The sequence below is a fragment of the Helicoverpa armigera genome, chromosome 13, assembly GCF_030705265.1.
Source record: "Helicoverpa armigera isolate CAAS_96S chromosome 13, ASM3070526v1, whole genome shotgun sequence".
Taxonomy (NCBI): Eukaryota; Metazoa; Arthropoda; class Insecta; order Lepidoptera; family Noctuidae; genus Helicoverpa; species Helicoverpa armigera.
In genome coordinates, this window is record NC_087132.1 from 2412792 (window position 1) to 2434500 (window position 21709).

Sequence of the window (21709 nt, forward strand, 5' to 3'; positions counted from 1 at the left end):
ATACTGGAAATTCAAAAATATTCGCAACTGTGCCAGGTTCTTTCCTTATAGACATTTTTAAGAGCAATCTAAACATTTTTCTCTATTGCCTTGTGACAGACTCATTGTTACTTACGTAGAAAGGACAATGCTCATGAAGTATGAGAAAAAAACCCAGGCCCGGCGCAAAAGAAATGTAACTCAAAATATACGTAAAAATAAGTAATTAAATATTACATAGGGGGCATCATCGAAATCAGTGGCTATATATGTGAAATTGCTATTCGAATTTTAACATCTGCGGTACATTGCTACTCAAGATTTTAGAGAATTATAGTGTTTTATGTCAATAGAATTTAGAGGGTACGATGGGGTTGATATATCCATGTGGATAAAAACCCCGAATTAAATAAAGAAATGAAAAAAAAAAAGATTTTAGAGGTGACATAATGTATTAGTAAAAGGAACAGCAAACAGATACAGTTGTGGTTTAAGAGTGTACATAATGACATGTTTATAGCAACTTCTCCACTATTCTACCTACTTTTACTAGATAATAGGATGATAGAACTAAAACAGGATATAAATGTACTTTTCATTTTAATAATAACGCTTAAGTCATCGATTCTTTATTTCTAACACGACGAGATCCAAAAATGTTGCGGGATGCGCGAACTGTTCCTCATGTCTAGCCCACCCTAAGTAATGTAAAACGCTCATGACGCGATGACGTGGGCGCTGCAGCCTGTACTTCGGTATTGATTTATCTTTTTGGAGAAGCTTATTACTTGCCATATTACTTATTTGTTGTTTCAGATAACACTTTAATTAAACTATAAGCCCCAGCTGCTCATGTTACCCCTTTAAAAAATCAAATAGCAATTTCATACATTTAGCCATTGATTTCGATGATGCCTCCTATGCAGTATTTCATTACTTATTACTACCTATAATTTGAGTTACTTTTCGTTTGCGCCGGGCTTGGGTTTTTTTTGAGCATTGTCCTTTAAAGTAATATATATACTTTCAGGCCTTGCTCAAAATAAATATAGGCCTCTCGGGAAAAATAAAGGAGACTTGACATACATAAAATCTAAAAGACAAATAAATCTTACTTGTAAAATCCGTTATGCGAAGTGGTCTGATAAATAGGCAGCCTGACTTTATCGAAGCCTGAAACCTCGAGGATCCTCATGCCAGTATTATCATGAACATAGTTGTACGTGAAGTTGGAGACCACCTGTCTTAGGATGATCACGTCACTGAAAGGAACTCTGTTGCGAGTGAAGTAGTTGCGGTATATCGTGACTTCTTGGTATGGTGATGATTGGCGTCCTGAAAGAATACATTACCAATAAGATACTATAAACAAGGGTAAAATAAAATGAAAGATAGTGATTGCAACTGAAGACATACCTTCGACTTTAAGACAAGGAAGGTCATGGTTAGCAAAGAACAAGTTGTTATGAATCCATCCACGGAGCGAAGTGGCTGATCCTCGGGAATCTGCTCTGACTAATAATCCTCCCACATTATTACGCACCAAGTTATTCTGAAAGACAATAAATAGATAAGAAATGAATATTTCACTTTAGTGCTTCTCCTGTTTGCAGAACCGGTGTATCTTAGATACTTACTCTAAATACCAGTGTCTGAGTATTCTGAACATCCACCCTAACAGCTGCTGGGCATGAAGTAAAGTTTCCATACAACTTGAGACAGTTGTCTTTGATCTCGTTCCTTGTGATAGCCACCAGAGGATTCACTTCACCTACAGACTGATACGTTATGGCTCCATCTCTGTTCTTGATGAATTCACTGCTCGATATATTGTGCTGGACATCACGGTCTATAAAAAATAATACGTCATGAGTAAAAAGGTACTATGCCCAAATGACTTTGCTTAAAGGTTGCAATAGATGGTGATCAAATACTTACTGAAACCAATAGCTGATATCGGTAAAGTAACAATCTCCGCAATAAATCCATGGACAGCAGATGCCCCATTTGCAAACAAAGAAACGCTCAAACTGGCTCCTTCAGTCTTGAAGAGCTTCTTTTCATCAGGAGATCCATTTTCCAAATAACCAATCATCGGTGCCGTGATATTGTAAATATCACCATCGTAAAGCGATAAAGAGTCACGTTTTCCATAGTTCTGAGTGTGGTTGAAGAGATTAAACTGAAGCAGTCTAAATCCAAATGGCTTGACTCGGAACATGCTCTTGAATATCTTAACACAGTTCACAGGATTGTTGTCATACTTGTAGTACAGCAAGACCCGCTCTTCAACTGTGATCATCTTAGTACTATCGCATATGTCGATAAGCGAAAACAGGTGATAAGGAAGATTCAAATCTTTTAGCGGCGTAAAACTGGATTCATCAGATTCTCTACCTTCCCCATTCAACGATATGGCACTAACACCTTCCCCTAATATATCATTCACAGAATTAAACATCATATTAACAGAATCGGTGGGTGATATTAAATTAATACCATGATGAGCGCATTTTGTTATATTTACATTCTGTATTCTAGGATTCTTAATTATACTTTGTACGGCTGGAGATTTCTCATTGTGCAGTATACCAGCACCAATTATTTGCACGTGAACTAATTCACTTTCAGATTTCTTCATTGTTTCGTGTGTATGGTGGTCGTGAATACGGTGCTCGTAAAGAGAATACTCAAATTCTGGATTAGCAAATCTTATGCCACCCCAATATTCCAGATTTTCTTCTAGGTTTCTCGTACCACAGTGAATGAACACGAACTCAGAATCCCATTTACATTCATGTCTATGACCATATAGTTGTCCGTTCAGTCTTATTGGGCATTCTTCATAACGATCTTCCGTGCCGACACACTGCAGAGGCTCTGGCCAAGACCAAATCCTCGACAAAGAATTACTATGATATTCGACACGTCTGTCGTGAGCAAAGAACACGTTTATTGGATCGAAACCCAACTCCCTACACACAACTTGAGCATTTCTTTCCGTAAAGCGATTATCACACATGGGTACCCATTGAAGAGTGGTTTTATTATAGTATTCGAGAAAACCTTCATTTGTTCTTTCAGCTGTATTATCGTTGATAGAACAATTTCTTCCAGTGCACAACCTTATAGAGTTCGGTACGGTCAGTGATTCTAGTTGCCGTCTATGTTTGTGGTGGATTGAAGAATACTGACTAACGTCTCTCTTTTCTATTCTATTAATTTCTACATTTGTTGCTGGAGTCATAGGTCGCATAACTATAGGCGCTTGACTATGGCCTATAGCTTGAAGGTTACCCATGACGAGTATACCAACATTAGGTGCAAATTCCAAAATAACACCTGGACTTATAGTCAAAATAGCATCTGGCATAACTGTGATATCGGCTCTCACCGTGTATGGAGCAATTCTCGATTCAATAGTAAAGTTTGATAATAATCTGCCTCCCAGCTCGTTTGTATCCACAATTATCTCCGGGCTGAACGATGCAGACACACTAGAATCAATGCTATCTTCAAGTAAATACGGTAAGTACGTAGCAATAGCATGGTTATTCCAATCATCAAAATCGAATATCTGATTCCTAATGTCTTTCTCTATCGTGCTTCCCCACCAGTTCTCAGTTACATCTAATAAATTATTGATCTTTGCTGTTTTAATGCCGGCGAGCAGTGTGTACTCCAGTGCATTATTTCCGAATAAGTTCCTGCTGACTTTAACTTTCTGTATTCCTTTGAATCCAATCACGTATGTCGGCTCAACATTCCTTATTAAAGCACCTCGACTGACTTGTGCTAACGTATGCCTATTATTCTTCACTTGGTTGTATATGAAAAGAGCATAAACTAAGCCCATAATTTCACTTTGACTGTCCATATGGAATTTCACCATAAACTGACCATTATTCCTTTCAATAAAGTTTCCATCAATCATCATTTTCTTTTCCATACCTTGAATGGATATTAGCCCGGTTTTGCAATTGTTATCCGTGAATATATTCTTTGTTATGTTAACTTCGGCAAAATGGCCATCTACAATCAATGCGAAGTTTTGATTGTTACGCCACGTGTTATTGTGCATGTAGACGGAATGTGTAAAGTTTTCATTGTACTGCCAAACATATGGTAAGCTCACGTCGAAACCACCCTGTTTATTTCTTTCTATTGTATTATCCTGCAGTATGTAGTGATACAAATTGTTTGAGCTTCTTAAATCTCTAGCAAAGTGGAATATTCCTTTGCCATTATCTGTGATCAAACTGCTGTTGACCATAATAGTGATCTCCGTAATGTTACTTTCGTGAATATCCCAGAATGGAGTATTAACGTAGATGGCTTCCTCTTTATTGTGCGCAATTTCACAGCTGAATATTTTAATGCTTTCATTAGCTTTCCGTAGAAAGTGGTCTCCTAATTCATTTAAATAACGATTGTAGTACAAAGCTTTGATTCCTTTCGTATTGCCTTTTATTTTGGTGTTGACTACCTGTAGTGTAGGCACAGGTCCTCTTACTATTCTGTTTCTAAGATTTTGTACCGGAGCTATGATTGTGCTCACAACTAACACAACGCCTCCTAGAGCATTCGTTCCACTTTCATATGTTATGACTACACCGAAGCTGCTACTTGTTGTCGGAAATGTCGACAGATCGCGATCCAGGCACCACTTAGTACTCGCCTCGTTTATATTTTGCGAATCATAAATGCAAATATTTTCTGTTGAAAAATTATGTATAGGATTAAGAAGTTGTAGTCCAAGAACGTAACCTGGATTGCATTTTATGTTGTATGTTTTTGAAACACTTTCTCCTTGTCGCTTTGTGAAAACGATGTGCCTTGTTTCACCATTCACTAAACTTATGTCAGTTATATATTCCGGAATCATAATTGGGTGATAATTAGATTCGTCCATGTTGAATCCAGGATCTAAATTAAACCAGCCAGCAATTTCTCTTTGCTGTGCACCAGGAATGTGTGGATTGTGTGAAATTCCAGCCAAATTATTATTTTCTATCACGGAGCCATACACTTTTAGACCCAGTTGCTTGAAACTAATACCGCTTCCTCTATTATAGCTGAACTCTGAGTTACGTACTGTATTAACTGCGTCAGCTCCATATAAATCAGAATAAAGTATACCTAATCCATCGTGGTAATTGTTAGTTATTCTGATACTTTCTAAGCTGTGCCGAGCAAAATCTATCTGTAAGGCTGGTTTGAAAAGATTAGAAGAATAGTCCAAGAGTCCGGCTTTTTCTACTGTGACATACTGTAAATCTGCTCTTTCAGATATAACACTGAATCTGACACCAGCCCAACTTGTCTCGTAACATCTGATACCTACATCATTTTCATGTGTACAAGAATTTTCAAAGTGATCTTTAGTTTCTGCTTTACATTTTGTAATATCGTTATCAAATTCTGAGCATTCGACGTTGGACAAAATAATATCTTCTGTCAAACCTGCTGATGGTATTTCATTAGGTTCCAGGAACCAATCATCTGGATTCAAAGCGAGGCCGAGTTGATTGCAGACTAAAGCTGCGTTAATTATGTTCCACCTGTAATTACACACCGTGCCCCATTTATCATCGAGCCTCACTTGCAATCGACCTTCATGCTGTGTTCTGCCTCCTAAAAGTCTTATTGGCACAATGGGCTCGGTATACCCAGGTGTTGTTGGCTCAAAATCCGTTTCATAAACGCTTTCGTTAGTCATCACTACTTCTTCTTTTAAGGTAAATGTTATATCATTGGGCCGTTTTCCTCTTGCGTCTAGTTTCCCAGCAACCATTATTCCTATAGCTGGAGGGAATTTTAATGTGACTCCTGATTGTAATACTAATTTACCTCCGGGACGAATGTTAATGTCTTTATCAACATCGTATTCGCCTTGACGAAGTATTTCTATTCCTTCGACTTCACCTCCAACTGTGAAGGTACCGGGGACGTTAAATTGAGGAACATAAAGTGAATTATAATTTATTTGCGTCGCTCCAGGATTACTGCTATGTAATAAATAAGGCATATAAACAATTTTGGCTAAGTTGTATCTATCTTTCCTGTGGAATAATCTGTTGTAAACCTTTTCCTCTTCACCGAAGCCAAGCCAGTTGTAGGTACAATTTAATATCTTACTCTGATCTTCGACATGCGAACCAATTTCATATTGAGCTTCTGGGTTATTTATGATATTTCTGAAGACATCGATATTACTCGATGCTAGAACAATCGTCGCTGCAACTCTACTTCTAGGAGTTAGCCTAGATGATATGCCTTCTAGAGGCTCATACGGTTCTCGTACTTTATTGTCTCGTAGGAAGTTTCTAGAAAATAGAATATATTGCAGATCACTATAAGGCGATAGTCCAAGGTTCACTACGAAGGGACCCTTATTTCCAAAGAAGTAATTGTGTTGTATATGGAATCGGGCCGGTAAAATTTCAAACTCTTCTAAATATTTGCCTTCTATTCTGTTTAGAATAACGATTGCACCATAATTGCCGTGTTCAAAATAATTGTATTCAATCCTTCCGTTTATATTGAGAGCCGGTTGGATTTTTAGAGGTACTCTTTGGTTTTCGTAAAATCTATTATGACCTACTTGCAAATTGAGCAATCTAGTTGGATTATTAAGTCTCCAACAGGTAGATATTTCTACCGTACTTTCAGCGCTAGTATTAAACCAGTTTCCAGTAATATTAACCCAGCTGTCACCACAAAAGTTTCCATGTAATATTCCTACATCTAAGTTTTTGAATATTTCTGAATATTCAACTGCAGTTGTCTGGTTTACTGGAATATATTCCGTTTCTTGAGTATTATTTATCCAGACTGCTATACCATAGCCTTGGTTAGAACTTAAAATACTTCTTGATATGTTTCTGTTTCCTCCAGTTACGGTAATGTTGACACCGTCACCTTGGTTAAACGATATTCGACTTTCCGTTACATTTACATCACCAGCCCCACTCACGACTTGAAGACCAGCAACATGATTATTATTGGATATTGAGGTACGATGTATGTGAATTTGTGATCTCAAGTTTTCTATTACCACGCCTCTGCCATTGTTATCGGATATAATTGTATCGGTTACATTTAAATCGTACGTTTTGCTAATACCTGATGTCAACCTCAAAAAACCAGTAATATCCGTCCGCGTGTTAGCTCGGAATCTCACGTACATGCGGTTCCTTGTTGACGTAACGCTCTGCGGTCGCGTGTGATTTCTAATATTGAATGCTGTCAAGAGTTTGTCGTCTGTTGTTAATCCATCGTATACAAATAGTTCACCTGTGTTGTTTTGATTAGTCAGCAGTTTAATGAAACTCAAAGTTAAAACATGGTCCGGTCTAGTGTAAAACTTCTGATGGCAATCTCTTTCCATATTAGAATATCTTGATTGTTCAATTGACATTTGAATAGGAAACGTCTGGCTCGGTGTCGATGCTAATGTGCATAAATCAAATATTTCACTCCTGTCGAATCTCTCATCGATGTTCATTTCGTGCACCACGTATTTGACCCCATCGCCACCATTGTCGTGAATCAAGCAATTCTCGATCTTGGCCATACCATACGTAGAGTTCACATACACGCCATATCCTCTATTGTTTTGAATCGTGCAATTATTTATAACGATGGGAGCGTTGGGTGACGTCACATTTATCGCGTTGAAGGCGGAGTTAGATATTTCTATGTCTTCCATGACCGGTGGGACTCCTATAACATCTAAGGCACTTGTTGCATTGTTATCTCTACCTAGACCTGCATATTTTATAGTGATATGCATCAGTCTGGACATTGATGTAGGAACGTACAGAGTATTTGCTGCAGTGAGAATTCGTTCAAAGATAGCATTTTCGAAGCGTATCCCTCTCCAATGTCTTCTCGAGTTACCAAGATCATTAACATCATGGTGGGGTGAGCATTGAATTGCTAGGTCGGGATGGTAGTCGCAAACGCCTGAACCGAGTTGTCTGGAGTTCCAGTCACATTGGAATAAGTCGTATTCTGTTCCTTTACATTTAGGCTCTTCAAATAATAATCTTGCTCTTCTTCCGGGCTGGCGATCGATCCAATTGTAGAAGGATCCGCCCATGAAGCCTAATTGTCTGCAAGCTGTCTCCATATCGTTGACAGTCCAACTGAAAAGAAAGAAAACAGGTATAAATTATAATCTTCAATTAGTAATAATATAAACTTTATTGTATATATTTCTCTGAATTCATACTTTCTGGAATTCGTGCAGACTGATCTCCATTTTCCTCGATGTAACAGTTGTACTCTACCCGCTAAGATGGATGGTCCATCTACCAGACGGATATCTGGTATAGGCTTTGAAGGCTTATCTGGCTCTTCAGTACTTGTGAAGGTTATCCCTTTTTGATGTTCACCCTGGAATTAAATGAGATAATATGTAAAGACACCAGATAGCATTCAGACATAAAAATAAATTATGAAAATTCGTGTTTTAATGAGAGCCAATTTATCTTCTTAAGTTCGATTCAACATTAGACGACGGAACTGCAGGAAAGTAAATGGCTGTTATTCTTTTTAAGATCTGGACGATAAAAATATTACTCGACTAAAATTACGCTTACCAAGAAAACGAAAGCAGCGTGAATAATGTTATGTGGAACAAAAGTTCATATGATCCCATGGACAATTCAAATTGTGTACTTTCTCACAATCAAGAAAATCAGAACTACATAAAATATTGATATTGCAAGATTCAAATTAATGAAGTTTTTAGGCAAAACAAAATGAGGAGTGCCAACTACCCTACATATCGATATGGATCAAAGATGTCATTATAACAGCATGTTACAAGTGAAAGGGATGTGCAACGTGCAAATCTAATGTTCACATTGTATTGTTCTGTATTTCACAAGGCATCGATTAGAGAGTCGGCCAAGCGCACAAGGGGTAACCCAAGAAGAATAGGCGGATGTCTAAAACACATTTAGCAATATTATTGATAGTTGTTAAAACGAAGTCCGTGGTAAATCCACCTGCGCGTGAAGCAACTGCAACGGAAAGACCGACAAAAATATAAACAAGTATAAAATAGACGGGAAGTCCAAATAGAGAAAAAGTTTCTTATCTCTGCAAAACGGATGGTAGCTAGCCATGCGTAGGCGATGATGATAAATGGAGCTTTGGTAAAAAAGGCTGCACTGCAATATATTATTTTGCAAACGAAAATTATAGGAAGACAGACAATTAGTCAGGTTTTTTTAAGATTTAGTAGAGTAATACATCTTTATTATCCACACCTACAATAATTAAATGAACTCATTTTGTTCGGTCATTATATTCTTATGACAGAGACTTGTCGATCTATTTGTTATAGTATAATTAATTGTACAAAAAATATTTGTTTTTAATTATGTTACAATAAATTGTTATCAGCCAACCGTCGTAGAGACAATACATCAGAAGTAGGCTAGTTTGCGTAAAATGCATATATTTACATTAAATTATTAAACAATGGTCATCGACTCGAATGCAACAGTCACATGACATCATGCTGCGCCTGCGATCGCGCCGTCCGTCGTACGCGCACGCACGATGCGCCCTTGCACTTCGTCGCAATGGCTTCCTGCCTTTTCATACCACCCTATTCATACAGTCACGATCTACTGCCCAACTGTTACCTAACCGTCGCTAAATTGGAATGCGCATGATGTAATTCCGATTAGGGGAACGACCGACAATACACCAACATAATTGACTCATAAATATCGGTTTAAAAAACGTATGTTCGCGAAATTGAGTCCTACTTTTAGCATTTCAATTCAGTAGAAAGTTTTGTGTGGTTCTGTTGGATGAATGACCAGATATTTATGCTAAACGATCTACTTGTGAATGGTCTAGTCTAGACGTTGTCGAAGGTGGTTGGCATGTAGGCGTTGAGTATTTTGCAATCGGCTAGCAATTTTACACACAGGATTTGATTTTAAAATGTTTACACCAAAAAACAAGTAAGAAGTGTGGTACACATTCGATAATGTGTTCCACTTTTTACCCAAACTTGAAAGGAACACAAGTAAACTAGGTATAGTCTCGCGTGAGCACGACAAAACGATACCCAAAAGGCTTTTTTATGATTCCGTACACGTCACCCAGAATATTTTAAGGCAGGTCGCCAGACGTCCGTTAAATCGTTACGCGTGGCTAACTATCTACTAGTCATAAAAACCCCCACATAAGATCAAACACCGGTAAAGAAACTAAAGGACGAGGCAAGGACACCGGTTTGAACTGTGAGTCAGCAATAAAGCGTGGTGAGTATTTAAGATTTCGTGTTTCTTTTGTTATTGGACACGCTAAACTTAACATTTTTACAACACATCTTATTAAACATAGCCATTTTCCCGTGGTTTCACCAGCGTTTCTTGGGAGCTACTGTCCGTATCGGGATAAATATAGCCTATGTTACTCGGGAAGAATGTACATTTCTAAGACAGATTTTTTTTCAAATCGGTTCAGTAGGGTAGACAAGAGAAGAGACTCAGTAGGTACTTCTTTGTAAACGGGCAGCACAGAAGAAGTAAAACCGGGATCGAAGTTTTGAAGGTCACATAAGCTGATTGCCAATATACATATTTACGCAAGCAGTAAGAATCTAGATGGACAGGCACACCAAACTTGATTGTTAAATAGGTATAAGTGCCTATACTTTTTTATTAACATTACGTAAGCCAATGGCAATGACATATGATATCAGCCGGCCGTAGGTTGTGAATTTGGAAGCGTGCTTATAGTTTGCGATTTTGAAAGGTGAAACAACCGTTCAGGTTACCAAGGCTGCAGTCTAACTGCAATTAATAGATACGTTAACTTCTATAAAGACTCAAAAGCCTGCACCAAAGTAGGTAATGCAGAAGTATCGATTTGAAAATTGTAAATTGCGATCGTAGTTTGGTGAAAGTTAACCTACATGTATCATATTCAAGTTCAAGACTATATTATTATATGAAGGTCAAAGTCAACAAAGTAATGCGATAAAACGTTACATGAGCATACTATTGCACAATATAGCATGAGTTCGCTAGAATGTATGATTGGAAATTGGACAGCGAGTAGGTAGTTTTTCGATGATTGTTGCGTTGTTTGGGATATTTCGAATTATAATTTTTCCGTTAGGTAGGAGAGCATTCATGTTTATTTCTTCTGAAATTCAGTAGGTACCCTATATTTATGAACGTCTCTCAAAAGACGTACCTAGAGCCCAATTCTGAATACTGATGTTTCAAATTTCTTGTCCCCTAATCAAAGTTCTTTCCTATAATGTCTATAGGTAACTTATGCCTTTCAAATACATATCATCTTCTCCCGAGCCTTTTCCCAACTATGCAGAAGTGATAAACAAAACTCCATTACCAACGGTGAATTTACACCAACATGGCATTAGTATAACTATGGGACATTCAAGGCAAATTCCAAGTCTTATGGCGACGACTTCCTGTGAGGGCCGCGTCGCGTGGAATCACAAATGAGGGTTCACGACAGGTGAGGATAGGTATTGTTTTAGTAAAAAAATATTTGTATATTGTCCTGTTTACCTATTATTTACATAAGCACATTGCTATTATAAGATTTAAGAGATAACCTTTGCTATAGTTAGAAATACTATTGCTTTTAATTAAACTCGAAAGAGACCTTTCTAAGCGTACTACTGTACGCCACACAGGCTTTGATAACATGTTGTACAATCTAGTAACACTGCTAATTAAGCTTCTTGTGCACTAATTACAAAGGGCCTGATCACTTGGTCTCTGATTAGAGGAGAAATTCTCTAACAAAGTGCCTGGACTAGCGGTCCGTGCTTCCGCCGATTTCTCCGTGCACCATGCCTCACCATGGATCGTGCTCGTTATCCGCCAAGTAATTTATACAACTGCTATTTATGGCTGTCTGGATTCCCATGGATCGATCACGCTGGCTGGTTTAAAAGTAACCACGTTTCTACTACCTATAGGCTGTAGGGACTTACCTAATCAAAACAAACACTGTTAGAGCAATTTGTTTCCAGATTTGAAATACACATTGTTATGTTGAAGGAAATCAATAAGTAACATACAGCTATTATTATAGGTTCTAGGATAGACAATATAGTAGCTAGTGGCCTAAACAAAAAGCTTTTGCCTTTGGCCTTTATATGCCAAAGCTGTGAGCTTTTGTTCACAATAGTAATTAGATATGAACTCTCATGTGAATATCATATTTAATTTGATAAACAACAGGAAACTATAAACAATGAATACAATGTAGAGTGACCTGTCGAGCCCCAGTAATCAACTGAACCAGAACAAAATCATAAAGTTAAATATACGTACCAGAAGATGATTATGAATTGTAGATAGACCATAAACAAATATCAAGAATCCTAAACTTAAAAGAACAGGGGCTTAAGTGAGCAGGCCATTTCTTATTTAAAATACTTTTTGCACATTGTACAACGGCGGACTTAACGCCTTAGGCGTTCTCTGCCAGTCTACCTTAGGGTGGTGGTGAAATAGAAGTGGTAGGTGCAACACAATTTGAGCATCAGTGGAAGATAATAAAAATATATATTTATGCATATATAAATATAATATATATATATATAACTATACATATATACAACTGTATCCAGGAGAATGTAGGAGAAGATAGTAGGAAAAAGTTCTTAATATAGGCACAGACTAAAACTAGACAAAGGATTGACTTAAAAACCCAAAACAAAAGTAAAATAGATGCTTCAATAGGTACAGTTATGACCTCCACATTAAAAGTTCATTGTTCTCCGATGTCGAAGGTGCCAAATTGTAATAACAATGTCTGCAATGCTTTGCGAATAATTTCGTAAGCATTATCATTTCAAACAATGAGCTATGTTACAATTTCCAGGAAACATAAACCCCTTTTTATTTTCGAAAGACAGGATTGATTGGGCAAAGATAACTCTAACCAGGGCCACAATGTGACCAATACCGGACAGCTGGCCTCAATACATGAGGTAGCTGACATTACACGTTTGATTAATGAAGCAAGTCAAGTGAAAATTAGACTAGAATCGCGTTAGATTAACTACGGCGTACGTATAAATAGGTACGCCGCTAATTATGAACTCTCAAATGCAAATCTACAAGGCTTATATTGCTCAGATTATAATGAATGGCAAGATATTATAAGATTGGTTCGTAATAAACCATTCAAAGACCCCAGTCAAGTCATATATGGTGGGTACAATCGAGCACAAGATATGGTTCGACATCGTCATCTTTACAATAGGTACTATGTTCGGCGAAAACGATGAATTTAAATTGGATAGCTCTAAAATCACCCTTGGTTATCATATAATGTATTTGTACCATACATGGGTATGGTAGGTAGCTACATATTTAGATTCTCATTAACTTGAAAGTTTAATCTACGTATTATCCATAATGCCTTTCATTTCAGTAATGACATTCTACAAAATAATATTAACTAGCTTTCATTACCCCAATATAAAACGATCAGTAATATGAACCCCACTCAGGTGAGCAAAGAAGCAGTTTGTATAATGGATCACGACATCACGATCCTGACTTGGTAAGTAATCGTGGCGTGCAAATACTTCTAGGTTGTTCACCTATTAACAGCTTCAACGTGATTTACAGTCAAACGCAGTCAGTCATCAACCCTCGAACATAAGTTTTTGTTAGTAGAAATTGCAGAAAGTATTCAAAGGAAATGTCACCATAACAGAGGCGTTTTGGAGTCACGAGTATTTTTTCACAGATCGGCGTAAAGCGAGTCCATTTGTCACGCTTTTCACAATCGCAAACAGAGCGGGACGATGGTATCTCCCGTGCCAAATGTTAAGCGACACTAAAACACGCACTATCTTGTCCCGGTTATTTTTCTGTAGGCAAAATGGTGACTTGAGGTACCAGAAAAATTTCAAAATTTAGTATTAGTGACATGAAGCTCTGTGTTTATAAATATGAAGAAATGATTCTCCAAAATATGTAGGAAGTTTATGTTATTCGACATTATCGTTATAAGTGTCTAATCTCTAATCAATTTCATATCAATAAAGTAAACAGTGACGGTACCTACACCTAATCATTTTACTTCTTACAGGTGTGGTTCTACCATACTCATCACATCACACTTCTTTTCACAATACCTACTGACATTCCTCGCGTCTTTGTAGCATGATTGATTAAAAACATCGCCGACAACACTTATTGTGTCCACCTGGGATTACACAATGGCCTTTGTCCCACATGTTTATCCCTGGAGTGTTATACATACCACATGCATGCCAGCCATTCAAATCCCAAGACATTAGTTATTTCTTAACTCATCTTTGAACTCGACTATTTGGGCCACGAACTTTATTGCTAACATCTAATGGATTCTAAATGTAGATGCTTTGGTATCGTAATGGGTAGAAAAATAATTTATTGAATGGAAACGCGGAAAAGTTCTAACTTTGAGTTACATAACTAATGCATGTTCAGCACTAGACTCGATTATCCTAGTCTAATTATCTGCAATAGGCAACTGAAAAGACACTAGTTGCAAAAACGATGGCATTGCTTCAAATCAGTCGAACAATCGTGCTAGCCTTATGCCGTTAACTAACTCAACCTTTTTGCAAAGAAAAACTTATCGTAATTTGAACCAAGTTCGTGAATGAATGAGGAATTTTACGCAAACCACTGACTCGAACCAGCGGCGACGTAACCTCGAGTTTAATACCGGTGCAAGCTATAGGAAATGAGGTAATTTGTGTAGCTAATTATGAATATTAATTTAATGCATTAATATGTAAATAAATTAGTGAAATTGTTGAATAAATGATTAGAGGAAAAAGTCCAACAACATAAATCCCTGTGGACCATTAGCTAGGTACTTCAGTTTTAATGAAGAGAGTTCTTAGTTGTTTTCGTTGTTTGCCAGCCCCGGATCTAGGGGGGGGCAAGCCGGGGCCCATGCCCCGGGCGGCAAATTCAGGGGGCGGCAAAATCAGGCGGCTGCCTGATTTTAAATCCTACATCATAGGACAGGACCGTCTTAACCTATGGTGCAGGGTGTGCCAATAACCCGGGCGCCTCGGTCTCAGGGGCGCCGCGGGACGCCCCACCATCAGGAAATTTCGATGAAATTACACCCGTTTGATAAGGAAGTTCCATTGTATCATGGTACTGACTAGCAAAGTTTCTAAAAGAGTTGCCTTCGCTTTGTTCAATTGATCATTTAGATTATTTTTCACTTTTAACATCCTCCAACTAAGTGAAAAAATTCTCGCTCGCTTCGCTCACGGCTAAATGAAAATGTATGTCCTATTTTTCTGATGGTTTATTATTTTTATAGACGCACCGAATCAACGAACACAAGTGGCATTCGCTCTAATCATGGTTAATTTTTATTTGTACATAATTCCCAGTTTAATTTGTGAGTCTTCAAACAAATATCTTTAAAAAGTTCGTGCTCGCTACGCTCGCGACTACTTGTTGCTTGACAATGTACTTAATCGGGTAATTCTGTGTCGTAGGCTCAAAAAATTCCGCGCTCGCTTCGCTCGCGCAATATTATACAGACATTACCTACCTTGTTAGCTTCAGAAGTCTAATTCACGCTGTCTTACCTTATAAAAGCCAAATGTAGCAAAAAAAATTATGAAGTCCTCAAAATCTTTTAGAGTTCTCAATTTAACAAAAAGTTGGAGCACCGAAGAAACAAACACATACAGCTGACTGTCGATCCAGTCACGATTTCTTTTAATTTGTGTTTAATTTCGCGTTAAATTTGAGAAATTCTCGAACAAACACTACTTTTATGTCCCAAAACTCAAAATTTTCGCGCTCGCTTCGCTCGCGATTTCTTTACTTCACGGATGCCTTTTATTATGTATGTATGTTTAAGACTTTTACTGATCCTAAACTCAAAAATTTTCGGGCTTGCTTCCCTTTACAGTTGTTTTTATTTTTCAATTTTTTTAGTCTACCCTAGCAAAAAGGTAGCGTCGTTTTTAACTCCTTTTATTAATAAGAAAGTAAATTCTAGTTCCCATATGAACTTTCTTATTTAAGGTAGATATTACTTTAAGTCCCAAAATTTTAATACATAGGCGCCAACACCAGCAAAGATGTATGGGTTATGTACGTATGGGCTACATTTTAAGTAATTTTTGTTTTGAGTTCCAAAATATAACAAAAAATTTGGGGCTCGCTTCGCTCACGCAATCAGAAGCTTTCTTCCCGTGGTTTGCATTCACCAACCAGCAATAACTTATGTACGATTTGGCTATATTTTACGTAATTTTTGCTTTGACTTGTTAACTATAAAAAAAATTCGCGCTCGCTCCGCTCGCTCAATCGATAATTACAAATGTCTCTGTTTTTCGTATGGGTCTGAATTGCAGTTGGAGGGCGCCGTAGAAATCTCGCCCAGGGAGCTGTTAGAGTTAAAACCGGCACTGCCTACAATGATTTGGACACATTTTTTAAGTCCTTTACCTACCAAAAAAGTTACTTTCGTTGGTGAAAATAAACATAAGTATGTAGGCGGGGCGGCATTTTTCAGTTTTTGCCCCGCCTAAAAAAAATTGAAGATCCGGGGCTGTTGTTTGCAAACAGTTCTGCGATCTTTAAAGATTAGCTTATCATCATCCCATATGATTAATTCGTTTTGCATTACGGATAGTCGCATTAACGTTGAGTCATAAAGTACTAAACGTTACACAGGCTCACAGGGCGTGTGTATGAATGCACACTCTGCGCCATGCATGCGTCTTGCGCAAGAGTTGCCTGCAAAGCATTCACTGGATTTCAATTTCCATTTACTACGTACATATAAATGGGTTACCTAACTTACAATAATAATATATTGTTGCCTCTCAGGCTAGTATTCAGTCTAGAATAGATTAAAAATGGTTTCATTGCATCATGACTAATCTACATCTAAGCTTGAATAAAATTGACCTATAATTTTAAATGCAATCTACAGTCAAGTTAAACCATTGAACTAGATAAACCTGTCTTTAACACTTATAAGTATTTCACAACGAATAATTTTTTGGTTAAGCTTAACTTTCAAATCGTGCGAAACTGATTTGTTGCATAAAACGGAACAAATTGTATTAGAGCAAAATTTCTTTACAATAAACACGCTCGTCAATTTCAAAATGGGTCTTGAATTGCAACGGTTACTGTTCGTTGAACTTTTAAGATCAATACCCAAAAATGTCTCTAACCTGTAGACATCGGTAGAACGTTCAAACTAACTGCTTTGTATAACTGCAGTTTACTGTGGTAGTTCCTTGCGCGCGTTATACACACATTTTGTTGATTCCAATCGATCTCACAACAACATTGTGTCTGCTTTGCAATTCAATCTTCTATTATCCACTGTTCCAAAGCATAACTTCAGTAACTGGACAACAGGGACCACACACAAATATACAATCATAGAGGAAATTGTCACTTAAACGCATCGCAAATCACGGTTCACTATGATCCACAACCATGAAGCGAGACGTAACTGCAGGCCCCGTAACGAGATCGTCGTGATATCGTAAGACATTGAACTCACACCCAACTGCAAAGGTTTCCAGGCCGTTTGTTAAACTGCCAGTAGATTATTTAGAGCAACTCGTATAACACGGACGAAAAACACCGATCGTTGTTATAATAGTGCATGTAACGTTTCTTATCGTAAATCTTGACTTGCTGGGAGCTTGCTTGTTATTATTATAACTAAACCTGTTCAGAAACGTTGAACTTAGTTCTGCCACGTAAATCTAAGTCTAAATGCAATAACAAAACATGTGTAATACTGAAGCAATCATATTAGAATCTAAGTACTTAAGTACGTTATGTCTGTTAACTCTTTCAATGCCATGGGAAAGAACTAGTTAACACTTGGAGTTTTGGACTAAAAGGAGGAAATATTTGCCAAACAAAGTAATTTACTAATTGAATAACATGTAGTGTAGATGTGGATGAGACGCGTAATGCCGCATGATAGACATCTCCAAAGTGGGCGAACGTTAGCAATTAGAAGCGGAATTTGCAAGGATTCATTGGTGCACAAGGTCTTTCACATAAAACGAAGGCTTATCTATATGGAAACTGACGGTTAATTGCAGCTAAAACGTGTCAGATCATCTTCTCACGAGTTATTTCTTGGTTCTTTGTTGTTACAAATCTTTCGTTTCATAACTGTTTTGTGAATTTTTTGGGTCTTTTGTAATACTCAGTTATTGGATAAAGTTCCTTTCAAGAATATCTTCACTGTCTTTCCGCATCTTGCTATGCTTTACTGGACGGGACTTAAAAATAAGTATTTGTTGTTCCTGACCTACATACATATTGTTATTTACTTTATAATAGCGCCAACCTATTTTAAATCACTGTGGATGTTATTTCCCTATGGCTACTCGAGTATGACTGCCTGCTTGAAATTGCGTAACAGACCATACCACTCCCGACCGCAACCCAGTTTAGCTGCAAAATCAATGCCCTGCTCAGTACTGTTAGCTGAACGTGACCTCGAAAATAACCGAAACAAGATGATTAAGAGAAAATGCTACATATCCCAAACAAAAGAATTCTCTTCGCGTTCGATTAACTGCGTTATTTCCTACTGATTTGTTGGACACGGTAGTTTTTGGAGCAATTTCCGATGTTTTTTGCTTTAGTCATCTTTCTTTTATTACACCATTGTATGAGTGTTGATATCAAAGTAAGATTTCTTCAACTTCAGTTAACATAACAGTTATCTTATTTTTAGGACGTATGACAGACATTAGTTCCTTCGCAGAACAATATCAAGTTTATTAACGTCATCACTATCAAGGAATGTGGGTACTCAAATGGTAGCTGATAACAGTTATGAACAATACCATAACGGAAGTACGGTGACTCTTAGTATTTAATGTTTAATTTACGAGGTGATAGGAAGCGTCAAGTAAACAAATATGGCTAGGTGACTCATCTAGGCCATTTACCCGCAAGCTAACTACTACCTACGTATTATGAAAGAAAGCGTGAATCGTTCAGATATTTTTAGTAACAGTCAAACTTTCACTGAAATTCTGTTGCGAATTTGGAAATAATTTCATAGTTTACTGAATTTACGTTATTTTATTTTCGTAAGAAACCTTTCTTTAACTCTCGAAGAATTTCTAACCTGATGTACTCGTACATCGATGACTTGCCAGGTAGTTCAACCTCAAAGGAGTGCAGTCTAGAGCAAGTTGCTACCGCTAATAAAATTTAATTAACGGGTCTTTACTGTCATTTACAAGATAACAGGACGTGAATCATGCTATCGATGACGACAACTATTTAAAGGTATCGACGAAATGATTCAAAGAAATCATTAATACCATGACTGTCCTGTGTGTGACGTTAATTGACGACCTTGTTTTGGGCAACTTTTCAATTTGTGCTAAGGAAGACTTTTGTGTGATATATCGAAAAGTAGCAACCAAGATAAGGAAGAGTGATAAATATCACCTACATTGGTCTAGTCTACAATGATTTATTTTGGAAGACAGAAACTGCAATCTTCCAGGTTATCAAAGGTCTGCTTGATTTACTGTGGTATCAGTTAAGTCTTGATTAATTAGTTCAGTTTTGGCGGTGTCAATTTATCAACGTAATAAGAAGTACACTATGTAATATTCAATCCAATATTCTGAAATAGTAGGTACTGTAAGTAGTTTACAAATGTCATCAATGTAAAAGTAAATCAAGCAAATACATTGTTAAAAGGAGACAATTTCAGAATTTGGTTATTTTGTTTGTACAATACGAGAAATGCGAAGTAATTACACGCTTTTTCTCATTACTGATAAATAAAGGCCCTTAACGGTGCCTACCTAGTTGAGTCATAAGGGAACCGAGTAGGAAAATGAATCACATCACATATGATGAAACGTGATGAGAAAATACGTTGGTAGGCCGGTACATTTATGCGAAGGATATAAGCTATTGACATTATAATGAATATCATCTTAATCCATGATTAAAATAGTCGTCCAGGTAAGTACAAAACTTAACTTAACTTGTAATTATGCTATTAGAAATATCTAAGGTGTAATAAAATTCCATTATATTTGCCTGCAAACAATAATGAAGATAATTTATAGCTAACAACAAAGGACTTAAGTACAAACGAGTGAAGGCAAGGGTCATTAAATGCAAATCCAATTCCCTATGATTCAGATGGCGCCGCTACATACCTTCAAGGTTGTTGTACGGTATCAGAGCAAATAGGTTATGATAGCCACTGAACTGAGACCGTTGAACGTCTTCTAATAACTGTAGTTCAAAACAGATGGATTACGGTTAGCGATAAGGGGTCATTAGCAGGCGGCAGGTGCAGCTTGCACCTAGCACTCAGAATGACGATAACAAAGGATAAAAATTCTTTAAACCGTGTCAAAGCTACAACAATTAAGACACAGAAATGTTACGACGAAGTACACACCATTAATACTTAGTTTATCTTGTTTACAGATCTTGACATAATTTTGATATCAACAGTCCTAAACGCCATAGCGTTCAGGTTTTTGGTAGGTCAGATAACAAAATTGTTGTAGAAGGTAAAAGTGTTACTGAAACCACAACCCAAATTCGTATCAATCATAGCTTGCTCTTGGTAGATTTAATGTTGAGATCATCCAAAAATGTGGTTTCATTGCATAATTTTTGCAAGAAGTGAAAGTACTTAGTAATCACGTTTTACAGCATGTAACCAGTAATTTTAAAATAAAACCGTGCTAATGCGAAGTAGAAAGTGATATTTTGGGTAATGTTTACCATCACGAACTGCTGAAAAAGAGCTCGCACAAACAAAAGCCTTAATACAGAGAAGTCATTATGTCAGTAGCATTCTATGTGAATTGCAAATGCATGGGGCGTTTAAAATTCCTGTTCCAAACATCTAGGGCAAGGACCATTAAGCGGCTTTGAATTCCAAAGCTTTGTAAATTTACAGTAAGCCCTTTAACTTGGAAACAATCAACATCTTGAAGTTAATTGTTTGCAATTAGTCTAATTACCACTTTAATGCAGTTCTGGTGAAGGAATCTTATCTTAAACCTTCATTAGCTAAAATAGTTCAGAGTACACATTTTTATATTCCTTTCATTTAACTCATACTTTGTTGACCACGCTGGACGATCGTGGGATACTGTTCTCTGATCAAAATGCGTGAGTTCTACGTAGAGAATCCGACATGCGTAATTTAATCTTCTATTCAGTAATGCATTACCGTACCGCGCCATATGCGTTATGTTGCATATGCAATGATGGATGAGTCATCATCGTCATAAAAATATTTTCATCAATTCGATTTTTCGCACTTTCGCACGTTCTTTGTTCGTTTTATAAAACAGGTATTCTTGGATGTCTTTATGTTCCTTCTAATAGGTATAAATCTTTTCTCCAATATCAAGGGCAAAAACTGGGACAGTCTGGTTAACGATTTAGTGGGATATCCACCTCTTTAGTGTCTTATTTCATAATCTCATGACACAAAAAATAGTTTTTTACAATTCCACATCCTTCCCAATCGTAAAAAACTCCGGAACAAAGTCTCCCGGATTATCTAAAGGAAGTTGTCTATCGTAAAACTTGCGGAGGGGTCACAGTAGTGATTTGTTCAAGCTGATTGAATTAGCGAAAGGATGTCGCCCCAATCCCGGGGTCGGGACGGGTCAGGTACAGCCGGC

General features: G+C 37.3%; 1 protein-coding gene across 1 annotated transcript in view; it reads right to left on the bottom strand.

Moving 5' to 3' along the window:
* Nucleotides 1-21709, bottom strand: part of LOC110384460 (protein bark beetle) — a 28238-nt gene that overhangs the window by 4400 nt on the left and 2129 nt on the right. The window contains exons 2-6 of the mRNA XM_021345748.3: nucleotides 8216-8379; nucleotides 1918-8129; nucleotides 1617-1828; nucleotides 1396-1531; nucleotides 1095-1314 (exon numbers count right to left, since the gene is read on the bottom strand). Coding sequence (XP_021201423.3) covers nucleotides 1095-1314; nucleotides 1396-1531; nucleotides 1617-1828; nucleotides 1918-8129; nucleotides 8216-8379 — 6944 coding nt within the window. The remainder of the gene's footprint in view (nucleotides 1-1094; nucleotides 1315-1395; nucleotides 1532-1616; nucleotides 1829-1917; nucleotides 8130-8215; nucleotides 8380-21709) is intronic.